Source organism: Schistocerca serialis, chromosome 4 (genome assembly GCF_023864345.2).
Source record: "Schistocerca serialis cubense isolate TAMUIC-IGC-003099 chromosome 4, iqSchSeri2.2, whole genome shotgun sequence".
In the NCBI taxonomy this organism is placed as follows: domain Eukaryota; kingdom Metazoa; phylum Arthropoda; class Insecta; order Orthoptera; family Acrididae; genus Schistocerca; species Schistocerca serialis.
This window is the reverse complement of record NC_064641.1, coordinates 691,452,938-691,466,063: the sequence shown is the minus strand read 5'-3', so window position 1 is coordinate 691,466,063 and position 13,126 is coordinate 691,452,938. Positions and strand designations below refer to the sequence as shown.

Genomic DNA, 13,126 nt, shown 5'->3' with positions numbered 1-13,126 from the left:
GCTTCGGTCTTGTGCTTCCTTCACCAAGGGCACTGGAGTGTGTCTCGCACAAAATCTCTGTCGCGCCGTCATGTGTACTGGCCCAGCATCGACTGAGAAATCGCACACATGGTTGCTACCTGCGGCCCTTGTGTGTCACAGGCTGCCGCCCCGAAGTCATCATTGTCACCGTGGTCTTCGCCTGACAAGCCCTGGGAGCGTATTCATGCTGACTTCGCGTGACCTTTTTTAGGTACTTATTGGCTTCTCGTTATTGACACCTACTCTAACTTTCCTTTCATTGTCCGTTGCACGTCGCCTACCACTGCGGCAACCACCAATGCTCTCGCTCGCATTTTCCCTTTGGAAGGCCTTCCCTCTACTCTTGTTACTGATAATGGTGCGCAATTTGCCTCTTCCGATTTTGCGGATTTTTGTGCCTGTTACGGCATCATACATGTCACAGTCCCTCCGTTCCATCCACAGTCAAACGGTGAGGCTGAGGCTGAACGACTGGTCCGCACATTTAAGGCTCAGATGAGGAAACTCCTGACTTCTTCTGTTGATGATGCGCTTCTCCAATTTCTGGCTTCTTACCGTTTCACCCCCATGGGCGACCACAGCCCGGCTAAGCTCTTACGTGGCCGACAGCCCCGAACGCTACTTCATCTTCTGCGGCCTTCCACCTCATGGACGCGGGTGCCTTCGCTTGGCCGGTTCACCGCCGCCGACCTTGTATGGGTGTTGCAGTGCGTCATTCGGACTAGCTTCGGCCTCGTGTGTCGGCAACGCCCGTTCCGGATGCTGCTACTCCACCTTCGGCTCTACCTGATGCTCGGGATACTGGAATCTCTCATTACTCACAACGCAGTCCTCTCACCATCATATCGGTGCCAACACAAGAACTGATGCCACCAGGAGACGTGCCCATGCAGGAACCAGATGGCCATCATCTGTCGGAGCAACTCTACTCGCCTCCTCCTACGGATGCGGACTTATCGCCCATGTCTCCTGTTATCACAACCGGACTTGCCGCAATGGGCAGATTGGCACACGGGGCCCCAGCAGATTCGACCGCCATGTCTCCTGTCATCTCGACCTGTTATCATCGGGGGCACTTCCGTCCGTACGGGAAGCCTCCTCCTCGATACTTTACGGCCAACCAAACAACACCTATGGACCAGAATGAGATTTTCACTCTGCAGCAGAGTATGCGCTGATATGAAACTTCCTGGCAGATTAAAACTGTGTGCCGGACTGAGAGCACGTGCCCGCGAAAGGCAAAGGTCCTGAATCCGAGTCTCGGTCTAGCACACAGTTTTAATCTGCCAGGAAGTTTCAACACCTATGGACGTTAGCAATCTACAGGCCACCTCCATCAAGATGTGTGCAAAAACTTCAAAGGGGGGAAAAGTGTTGTGACTCGCCGATCTTTCAAAGTGCTGCCGCGCAGTTATGTGCGTCCTCTACATGCGGTGCTGTCTGCCAGCCATGCAGCAGTAGTGCCACCTAAGTGGCCAGCCAGCCAGCGGCCACTAGACTCGGACTCAGTTATGATTTGATTGTTAAAGTGTACACATGTCTTACTCTGTTTACTTGATCTGTGACTGTCATGTATTGTGTCTTCCTTGAAATATATTTGTTCAACTTGGAAATTATAACACCATTTCTGACACAACATCATCAAGACGTAAGCAGTGTGTTGTTCATGGTGTAATGAAAAGCCTGACCTTTTTTATTTGAACAGCGTGACCTTTGTAAGTAAACATGAAATCATAGGAAAATGTTTGTTTTTTTACAAAGAAGAAAACTGAAAAGAAGGGAAATTACGAGGAAGTTGTACAAGTGGTAAGGTTGCCTTATTGGAAATACAAAGTTGAATTTAGTTGATGAATTGTGTGACAGAAACTGATTTTCTGGAATATCCTGCTTCCTGGTTTAATTCTGCAGTATGACATCTTGTGCAGTTATCAAACTAGAACTTGCATTCATCAGTGTTGTCCTCAAGTGCCCATACTTCCATCCATATGGATACAGTCTCCCTCTCCCTCTCCCCCGTCCTCTCCCTCTCCCCCGTCCTCTCCCTCTCCCCCGTCCCCTCCCTCTCCCCCGCCCCCTCCCTCTCCCCCGCCCCCTCCCTCTCCCCCGCCCCCTCCCTCTCCCCCGCCCCCTCCCTCTCCCCCGCCCCCTCCCTCTCCCCCGCCCCCTCCCTCTCCCCCGCCCCCTCCCTCTCCCCCGCCCCCTCCCTCTCCCCCGCCCCCTCCCTCTCCCCCGCCCCCTCCCTCTCCCCCCGCCCCCTCCCTCTCCCCCGCCCCCTCCCTCTCCCCCGCCCCCTCCCTCTCCCCCGCCCCCTTCCTCTCCCCCGCCTCTTCCTTTTTCATTATTGTAGCCTCTTCCTTTTTCATTATTGTACTGTATAAAACTTTAGTGTAGTACAGTGTGTAACGATACAGGTATCACTGCAGTATCCACATTAAAATGGCACCAGCCAGAACAGTGCTGATGGGTATAAAAATGAGTAACCTTGTTCCTTTAATTTCAATAAATCCATTCAGAAATTATTTTCTTCTCTTTCCATGCTCCCTGTAAGTTGGTTCCAATCAAGTTTTACAGTTACTTTACTGCCTGGCTCTCGGTTAAATCCTCTTCATTTCTCCTTCATCTTTGAAAAAAAAAAAAGTTTTGAAACATAGCACTTTCTTTCTCTCTCCTTGTTCAGCCTCATTCAGTGCAGATAGTTAATATTTGATGCTCTTATTTTGTCAGTTGTGGAAGCTAGTTATGCTCTTATTTTGTCAGTTGTGGAAGCTAGTTATGTTTTATGTAACCAAACTAGTAGCTAAAATGATTAATTGTCAGGCTTTACATCATATAGCAGTGTTGAAGTTGAAAGGACAGTTCTACATAGGAAGAATTGAAGCATACATTAAAAGTAGAGATTAATTTTGTAAATGAATGAGCACTGGGAAATTATCCAGTAATTATTTATAACTGCTTTCCAATAAACCATAAAATAACTGAAACTTCCTGGCAGATTAAAACTGTGTGCGGACCGAGACTCGAACTTGGGACCTTTGCCTTTCGCGGGCAAGTGCTCTACCAAACTGAGCTACCCAAGCACGACTCACGCCCCGTCCCCCACAGCTTTACTTCTGCCAGTACCTCGTCTCCTGCCTTCATATCAGCGCACACTCTGCTGCAGAGTGCAAATCTCATTCTGGAACCATAAAATAACTGTTTTATAACTGAGTAATTGCAAAATCATTGATTTTTGAGATAAGCTGACACAAAAAAGACTATTGAACTTATACCTTACAATTTGAAATATAATACTATTGCCTCATCCCATTTATACCAAAACAGAGAAGTTTCAGGTTTTCGGTATATGGGTGATCGGATCTTTCAAACACACTTAAAAATCAAATATGCTACTTTGAGAAACTGATTGTCTGATTTACTGTTAGCACAAATGTTAATGTTAGGATGTGAAATTCATAATCGTATCTTCGTTGTCTTGGGGGGGGGGGGGGGGGGTGGGGGAGGATAATTGCACATTTTTTGTTCTGAAAACTAACAACATATACTGAATTTTGGCATTCATACTAAATCAGATGAATTTGATGCCTATTCCACTTTCATTGCTTCAGAATAAATGATAAACTACAAAATAAAGATTGAATCAATAATACAACTGTAACCAACCAAACATACCCAAAGAAGCCTTCAATCTGCATGAGAGTCCTCTTCAATAAATGGTTCATCCAGTGTGTGACAAACGGTTTCACACTCAACAGATTGTGGTAGTATTCATATTATTCTCAGGTAATCATCTGTTTCTCACGCATTATGATCAGATCTCTTAAGTTTTGCTGCTGCCATGGTAAGTTTTTTTGAGTATGCCTTGAGAATAGACGTATTTGCTGCAGATCATCTTCTTTCTTTTTAAGGTTACGTCTCACAGCTGTGTTTACTCTTACTGCCACACTGAACATGTAACAAGGATCACCCGTTTTAGTTATCTCAGAAGTTTTGGCCATTTATTTTTGTCTCATATCCATTTCTTAACAATTACTAAACAGGACTGCCTCTGGATAATTTGCAATTATTAATATTACATTTAGATTTTATTTAAAAAATGAAAATGATGCTCAAGAAAATTAATGAAGAACATTACTTCAACATGTTGAAGAGGCTGTTCCAGCAGTCATTGATAGAACAGGGTGCAACCAACTGCAGATTGTGACTTTGGAGCAAATTATGCCTGTTGTCTGGTCCGAGGTCATTCTTGGGTCATTCTAGCAACTAGCAGGGAATGTTGAGAAGACAAGTCTGCACATGGACTTTCAACAAAGTTTACAATTTGCAGCATTGTCCACATAACTGATCATGTCCCTATGGTTCTGAGTCAAGTGGAAGGACTGAACTGGTGACTTCAAAGGTTCTGTGGCAAGTTAGGCTGCGACTTCCTGGACTTCCTCTATAGAATTGATAACTGTAGGGTCCCCTAAATGCGTCAGGTGTGCCCTACACATCAGGGGCTGCTATCCAGGTAGCTGACTATGTGTGGTGTTCACACAAGGGTTTTTTAGATTAGGCAACTCTCCCGCCCAATCCAGATAATGGTAGCTGTAGGAACCTAGAAGTATCATTGTCCCATAAGCATCCCACAGATGAGAGTATTAAAATCCAATGGTAAACTGTTGAAGCAACTCCAACAGTGTGCCAGAGTCTGAAGTACTCATGAGAAGCAATGGAGCTCACATAATACTATGTACAGAAAGCCGGTTGAAACTTGAAATTGATTAGAGTGAGATTTTTGGGAAATGGAGGTGGTGTATTTGTCACACTAGACAAGAAACTCAAATCCACCAAGATAGAAATTGAAGGTGCATTGTTAAATTTTTTTGGCCAAGACTCAGTATCAGAGGTGGGCAAAAAATGATAGTTGGATCCTTCCGCAACAAATAGACCTGATATCTTTGAGGATGTTCACATTAAAACTGGAATCAGAGATCATGATGTGGTTTGGCAACATTGTTTACCAAAGTACAAAGGACAACTAAAACAAGCAGAAAGATATACGTGTTCAATAACTAGATAAAAAATCAGTAGTGTCATATCTCAATGAGGAACCTGAAACTTTCAGGAAAGGGCAGGAGCATGTGTAGAAGTGTTGGCTCAAATATAAAAGAATAGTTGACCTCACTGTAGGTACATATGTACCCAGTAGAACAGTCCATAATGGGAGGAAACCTCCATGGTATACAGTCAATGTAAAGAAACTTCTAAAGAAACAGAGATTACTGCACAATAGGTGTAAAACGAAGCATAGAGCTATAGATAGAAAGATTCTGAATGAAACACATTTGGCTGTCAAGAGAGCATGTGTGATGCCTTTAATGACTACTGTTGCAGAATATTGTCAAATGATATTTCACAGAACCTAAAGAAATTCTGGTCATGTGTGAAGGTTGTTAGTGCCACCAAAATCAGTGTTCAGTCCCTGAAATGCTTAACTCAATTTTCAAATGTTCCTTTACAAAGGAAAACCCAGGAGAATTGTCCCAATTTAATCCTCACACCACTGAAAAGATGGATGACATATAGTGCCAGTGGTGTTGAGAAACAGCTGAAATCAGTAAAATTGAACAAAACTCCAGGCCCCAATCGAATCTCTGTCAGATTCTATACTGAATTTGGGGCTGAGTTGGCCCCTTGTCTAACTATAATCTATCATAGATCCCTTGAACAAAAGACTGTGCCCAATTCTTGGAAAAAACCACAGGCCACACCTGTCAACAAGAAGGGTTGTAGAAATGATACGCAAAACTGCCATCCAGCATCCTTGACATTGATTTGTTGTAGAATCTTAGAACATATTCTGATCTCATACGTAATGAGGTATCTTGAACAGAATGGTCTCCTCATTGCCAACCACCATAGATTGCAAAAACATCGATCATGTGAAACAGAACTTGCAATTTTTTCACGTGACATACTGACTGCTTTGGATCAAGCCAGTCAAGTAATTGCAGTATTTCTTGATTTCTGAAAAGCATTTGACTCGGTACCACACATGTGCTTATTGTCAAAAGCATGATTATATGGAGTCTCAAGTGAAATTTGTGACTGGGTTGAGGACTTTTTGGTAGGGAGGATGCAGCAAATAGTCTTGGATGGAGAGTTATCGTCAGATGTAGAAGTAAATGTGGGTGTGCCCCAGAGAAGTCTGTTGGGATCCTTGCTGTTCATGTTGTGTATTAATGAACTTGAAGACAATGTTAATAGTAACATCAGGCTTTTGCAGATGACACATTTTCTATAATGAAGTACTATCTGAAAGAAGCTGCATAAATATTCAGTCAGAGGTTGATAAGATTTCAAGGTGGTGCAAAGATTGGCAACCTGCTTTAAATGATCATAAATGTAAAAGTGTGCAGAAAAAAAGTAGTATCCTATGGCTACAATATCAGTGAATCACTGCTGGAATTGGCCAACTCGTGCAATTACCTGCATGTAATGCATTGTAGGGATATGAAATGGAATGCTCACATAGTCTCGGTTTTGAGTAAAGCAGGTGATAGATTTAGTTTATTGGTAGAATACTGTTGGGAAGTGCGATCAGTCTACAAAGGAGATTGCTTACAAATCACTTGTATGACCCTTTCTGTAATATTGCTCCCATTCTGCAATATTGCTCAAGTGTGTGGGACCCGTACCAAATAATACTAACAGTGGATATTGAATTATACAGAGAAGGGCAGCAAAAATGGTCACAGGTTTGTTTAATCCATGGAAGAGAGTTACATAGATACTGAAGGAACTGACCTGTAAGACTCATGAAGATAGATGTAATCTATCCCAAGATAGTCTATTAACAAAGTTTCAAGAACTGGCTTTAAACGATGACTCAAGGACTGTACTACAACTACCTACCTATCACTCAAATAGGGATTTTGAGGATAAGATTAGAATAATTACTGCATGCACACGACATTCAAACAATGATTCTTCCCATGCTACATACATGAATGGAATGAGAAGCCACCCTAATAATTGGTACAATGGGATGTATCCTCTGCCATGCATCTCATGGAGGTTTGCAGAGTACAGATGTAGTTAGTTCTATGTACCTTGTTCTTCTACATATTTACTTAGGTGACTTTAATCCTGATTGCTAGCATCTGCGTTACGATCAAGATTAACAACATAGTCATGATCAGAGCTGATTGTCCCAGTACAATTTGAAGGTTGAAATTTGTGAGATGACACATGGAGATCTGATACTGTGCTAGGTGAACCTCCAGTAGAACTACAGTTATCTGAAAAACGAAGAATTTTTTTAAATCTGAGAATGGCATGCCTGTTTATACTTTTCACAATTGAATAACAAAACAACATACTTTTGCTAAATATACTCTCATACTCTGTAACTAACAAAATGTTTCCTTATACCTAATGAATTAAAATTTGCCAAACCTTTCTCATGATGATGCTGGGGTTTTGTATATGATGTTTTTGTTGCAGGTTCTGCTTTCCTTATACATCTCCTAGACCAGTCTAAGTATATTATTCTTTTGCTCATACTGTGCAGGGTTACTGCTCACCACAAAAGGGTTGCTAACAATGTGCAGTCTTACTCCCAGTGACAATGTTTAAATGCAGTTTTGTCCAGTAATGAAATGATGTAACTGAAGACGAAATAGGTGGTCGTAATCACTTGAAAAAAATTTGTTGGACGTCTAATCAATGTATGTAGCACATTCATGGTTGCACAGTACAATGAGGACTTGTACCAGAAAGTGAAAATCACTAATGAGGCACATTTGCTGTCGTAGCATTAGAGAGCTCACTCGTTTTATACTTTAGTGATAATGGACATTGAATTTTGTCATACATTACAATGACAACTCACTAGATTTTCTTTTTCAGAACAAAGAACATGAAAAATGAAATTCGTGATTGCATATAAGCCGGAATAGCCGTTTTTGCACATTTGTGGTTTTAAGCATGAGAGTGACAATGTAATCTCACGTCCTCAAATAAGGAATGTCAGAAATATTTATCAGTGTATGGTCACTTCTGTTAAGTGGGCAGCCAAATGTATAGAAGGGAGGAGGAAAGACTTAAATAAACCAGTGTATAAGAAAATTTTTGATTCCCATCTCTTTATGCCAGTTGTTCAGTATTAAATTAAGTCCTATATTTGTAAAAGTTCATTTCTTTTTCTTTTTTTAAACCAAATGAGCTGCTTTCTGGACCCATCATTCTATGCCCATTCCAGTCAATTTTCGTATTGCAAAGCATTTGTATTTGGTCTTTCTTTTTTCTTCCCTTTGTCTTTATAAGTACTACTCTCCTTGTCTCCAATCATTTCTGTAGCTTATGAAGGTCATAAACAGTAATTTGGTATGTGTTAGTGTTTTAATACTATCTGGTGCAAATGTACTTAATATCTTGGCATGATTTATAGGAATGATCCGCAGTACATAACATCTCTTGGACGAACAATTCTTAATCTCAGCCGTATTATTCCTGGTGGGCTTCTGGTCTTTTTTCCTTCATATCCAGTGCTGAAGAAATGTCAGGAAGAATGGCAGCTGTCAGGAATATGGTCGCAGATATGTGTGTCAAAGGTAAACTACTGTGCTTCTCAGTGTACTGTGTGTTTAACTTTCATGACTGTAGACTTGCTCTTAAACTTTCATGACTGTAGACTTGCTCTTAAACTTTCATGACTGTAGACTTGCTCTTAAACTTTCATGACTGTAGACTTGCTCTTAGCATTTGTTTGGAATTGATAAACAAAAGAAATCATTTGTCAGTGTTAGACTTAAATTGTGAGCTTCCAGAGAAGTCCATAATGAAAGGTATGCAGACAAACTGTTTTGTTTTATCTAATTTTTCTCTTTGTGAGCGTTTCTAGCTACTCGTGAAACAGTGCAGATTGTTAATAAGTGTTCATCTGTTGGTATAATTGTTTTGATTCTCGTCATGCTTTAACTAAACTACTACAGTGTATGTTATCTGATGCTTGTTCATGTTAAATGAAGATAGCAAGGAACATTTTCAAAGAAAAGAAAAAAAAACGTATTATCTTCACAACAATAACATCTGAAAGTGTAAGACAGTAACTTCGTATGGTTATGGTATAATATGTCAAAGACTTTTCAAAAAATTCAAGACAAGCAGTCTAGTTTAGTTTTGTGAGGGACTAACTAACTAAGTAGGGAAGATCCTGATGTGGAGTGGTTGCTTCATCTGTATGTTGAAATTTGTCGTCATGTTTGATTGCCAGCCAACAACGTGGAGTATTGCTTTTAGACCACATATCAAGAACGTGATGAGAGTATATCTCATATACTGAGCTTTTTTTACCCATTGTTAAGTCTGATAGATAGTGTCTCATTCGCTGACTACAAACCAAACACTGCATCTTACTTTCCGAAGCAATGAAATCGAGATTGCGACGCGCTTTTGTAAGCCAGTCATAGCTCATGTCACGTGATCTCAGCAGCTGATGACAGCACAGGACACGTAGTGTAGTCAACCAATAGCAAGATCACTCTTAAGTAGCGCGAACACTCAAAAAGAAAATTTAATGGTTTAAATTAATATACATAGTTTTGCTAGAAGAAAAACAAAGCTTTCACAAATAATATTGGTCTCGAAGATTAATAAGCTGCAAGAGAAGCTAAGCTTCCACGTATAATGCTGATCATTTTGGGCATGTTACACTTTAAGATACATCACACAAATGTGCCAGTAAAATTTTTAATCACGATGTAAATGTCTAATCTTCTGGGCTCGAAATTCTTCTAGATGGTCGTCCTCGAAGAGTTGATTTTTAAATGAGAGTCAAACACTCTGTGATTTAAGAAATTCATCGTACATTCTCGCACATAGTTCATCTTGCGTAAAAGGAAATTTACTTTGAAAGTAGCACTTTTCAAACCACCATTCGCAAAATTTTCCCGTGACCTGTTAGAAATTGGTTCATTTCAGCAGTTGCCAGAGAGCGCCAGATAACAGACGTACTGCGCCTGCGCAGCTACGATGACGCAAAAAGCCCGCATGTTCGTACGTGTAAAATATTAAAATATCTTGTATTATGTCATAAAAGAAACAAGACATCAAAGGATACTTCAGGAGCATTGGAATTACGTGAACCATAGTAAAATGTATAATTCGGCTTAAAGTGCACAATCATATGTCCAGATTCGGAGGTAAATTTTCTTGAGTACCAGTACTGTATTATCTCATGTTTGGCTCTTTATTATGGTATAGTGCCATACGAGCTAGAAGATGGAAAACATGCACTTGAAATGCAGTGAACAGTTGAAACTAGCCAACACTGTGAAATGAAACACTTCGTTTCAAATAAATTGACTGCCTCAGCGCAAAATATTAGTAAAAGCCAAATCTCTTTAGCAAACCGACAAAAATAACTTAATTGTTCTACAAGGTGATTAATGCTTGACAGTCAGAAAGGTGGAAATAAAATCAGAAACTATCAACATATTTTAGCCTTCCGTAATTATGCGAACGTATTTTAATTCATTTGGTAGCTCCCGGCCACAGAAATCCGTTTTCTTTTCATTTAATGTGAGAGCAATAAACGAAGAGGAAACGGCAGAATCACTAAATGTAAACACAGGTCACATGGAGACTACCCACCTCCCCACTACAACTCAGACTGCTCTGTGCATCAGCCCTGGATCTACGATATTTCCAAACTGGAGAAATTTAGATAGTGGCGCCCAACCACACATCTGTAGCCAGAAGTGGGAGGAGGTACTACCCATAAGCGACTCAACTGTGCATGCGCAAGAGCCCGCCCGCAACTGCTCAAATGAATCAAATGTAAACAGCTGTCATGTCACACTCACCGGAGGCAATTTGTTGTTAGGAAGCACTGCATATCCTTCCTAAAGCCTTTGACACACTTTGGTTGGCACACTTGTATGAGCACTGTGTTTTGTTGTTGTATATGGCGCATTTCCTTTGCAACCTAAGTTTTATTTTTTTTATTTTTTATTTTTTATTTTTTTTTCTCTCTCGTTCATGTTTTCTGCTGCAGCATTATTCTGCAGAAGTGAGATACAGTGATATCCTTCGTTAGAGTATTGGTTCTTACCAGTCAAAATCACAAAAATTTAATAGGTAACTAAAACAAGGAAAAGTTCCCGGAATTCTAAAAAATTCCCGGGTTTTTCCTGGTTTTCTTCCGGACGAAAAAATTCCTGGGTTTTTCCCAGATCTCCCGGATGTCCCAAGTTGTATACACCCTGTTAATAAACACAACACAAAGGATTGCACTCAAGTGTTGATAGCTGTAGACAATAATGGAGTACTCACGCATGGTAGGAGGTCTAAGATAGATGAAGAGAGAACTGCCATGGTGAAAGTTCCCTACAGAAAAGCTTTTTGGTGTATGCATATACAATCGCAGCTGTAAGTCGATTCAGCAGTGATCCAGATATAGTTCATTGGCAGGCGGTTAAAAGAATTTTGAGATATTTGAAAGGGACTGGGAACTTGAATCTGCAGTTCTCTAAGAAAGAGAAATACAGAGTCTCTGCGTTCAGTGATGCATGCTGGGCAGGGGACATAGAGGACAGGAGGGCAGTGACTGGTTTTGTGCGCGCGACCACAGTCTCTGGCAGTTGAAGCCAGACTGTGTGTGTGTGTGTGTGTGTGTGTGTGTGTGTGTGTGTGTGTGGTGAGCAGCAACTATCCTTTTCATAATATTGTTGCAATCCATCCTGGATTTTCCATTGTTTGAATGTTGTTGTTGTTGTGTTCAGTCATGAGACTGGTTCGATGCAGCTCTCCAAGCTACTCTATCCTGTGCAAGCTTCTTCATCTCCCAGTACTTACTGCAACCTACATCCTTCTGAATCTGCTTAGTGTATTCATCTCTTGGTCTCCCTCTACGATTTTTACCCTCCACGCTGCCCTCCAATGCTAAATTGGTGATCCCTTGATGCCTCAGAACATGTCCTACCAACCGGTCCCTTCTTCTTGTCAAGTTGTGCCACAAATTCCACTTCTCCCCAATTCTATTCAATACCTCCTCATTAGTTATGTGATCTAACCATCTAATCTTCAACATTCTTCTGTATCACCACATTTCGAAAGCTTCTATTCTCTTCTTGTCCAAACTATTTATCGTCCATGTTTCACTTCCATACATGGCTACACTTCATACAAATACTTTCAGAAACGACTTCCTGACACTTAAATCTACACTCGATGTTAACACATTTCTCTTCTTCAGAAACGCTTTCCTTGCCATTGCCAGTCTACATTTTATATCCTCTCTACTTCGACCATCATCAGTTATTTTGCTCCCCAAATAGCAAAACTTCTTTACTACTTTAAGTGTCTCATTTCCTAATCTAATTCCCTCAGCATCACCCGACTTAACTTGACTACATTCCATTATCCTCATTTTGCTTTTGTTGTTGTTCATCTTATATCCTCCTTTCAAGACACTGTCCATTCCGTTCAACAACTCTTCCAAGTCCTTTGTTGTTTCTGACAGAATTACAATGTCATCGGCGAACCTCAAAGTTTTAATTTCTTCTCCATGGATTTTAATGCCTACTCCGAACTTTTCTTTTGTTTCCTTTACTGCTTGCTCAATATACAGATTGAATACCATCGGGGAGAAGCTACAACCCTGTCTCACTCCCTTCCCAACTGCTGCTTCCCTTCCATGCCCCTCGACTCTTATAACTGCCATCTGGTTTCTGTACAAATTGTAAATAGCCTTTCGCTCCCTGTATTTTACCCCTGCCACCTTTAGAATTTGAAAGAGAGTATTCCAGTCAACATTGTCAAAAGTTTCTCTAAGTCTACAAATGCTAGAAATGTAGATTTGCCTTTCCTTAATCTATTTTCTAAGATAATTCGTAGGGTCAGTATTGCCTCACGTGTTCCAACATTTCTGCGGAATCCAAACTGATCTTCGCTGAGGTCGGGTTCTGCCAGTTTTTCCATTAGTCTGTAAAGAATTCACGTTAATATTTTGCAGCTGTGACTTATTAAACTAATAGTTCATTAATTTTCACATCTGTCAACACCTACTTTCTTTGCGATTGGAATTATTATATTCTTCTTGAAGTCGGAGGGTATTTCGCCT

At 40.9% G+C, this 13,126-nt stretch overlaps 1 protein-coding gene across 1 annotated transcript in view; it reads left to right on the top strand.

The window, feature by feature from the left end:
- LOC126473191 (regulator of telomere elongation helicase 1 homolog) overlaps positions 1–13,126 on the top strand; it is a 117,956-nt gene that overhangs the window by 44,209 nt on the left and 60,621 nt on the right. The window contains exon 10 of the mRNA XM_050100086.1: positions 8,453–8,615. Coding sequence (XP_049956043.1) covers positions 8,453–8,615 — 163 coding nt within the window. The remainder of the gene's footprint in view (positions 1–8,452; positions 8,616–13,126) is intronic.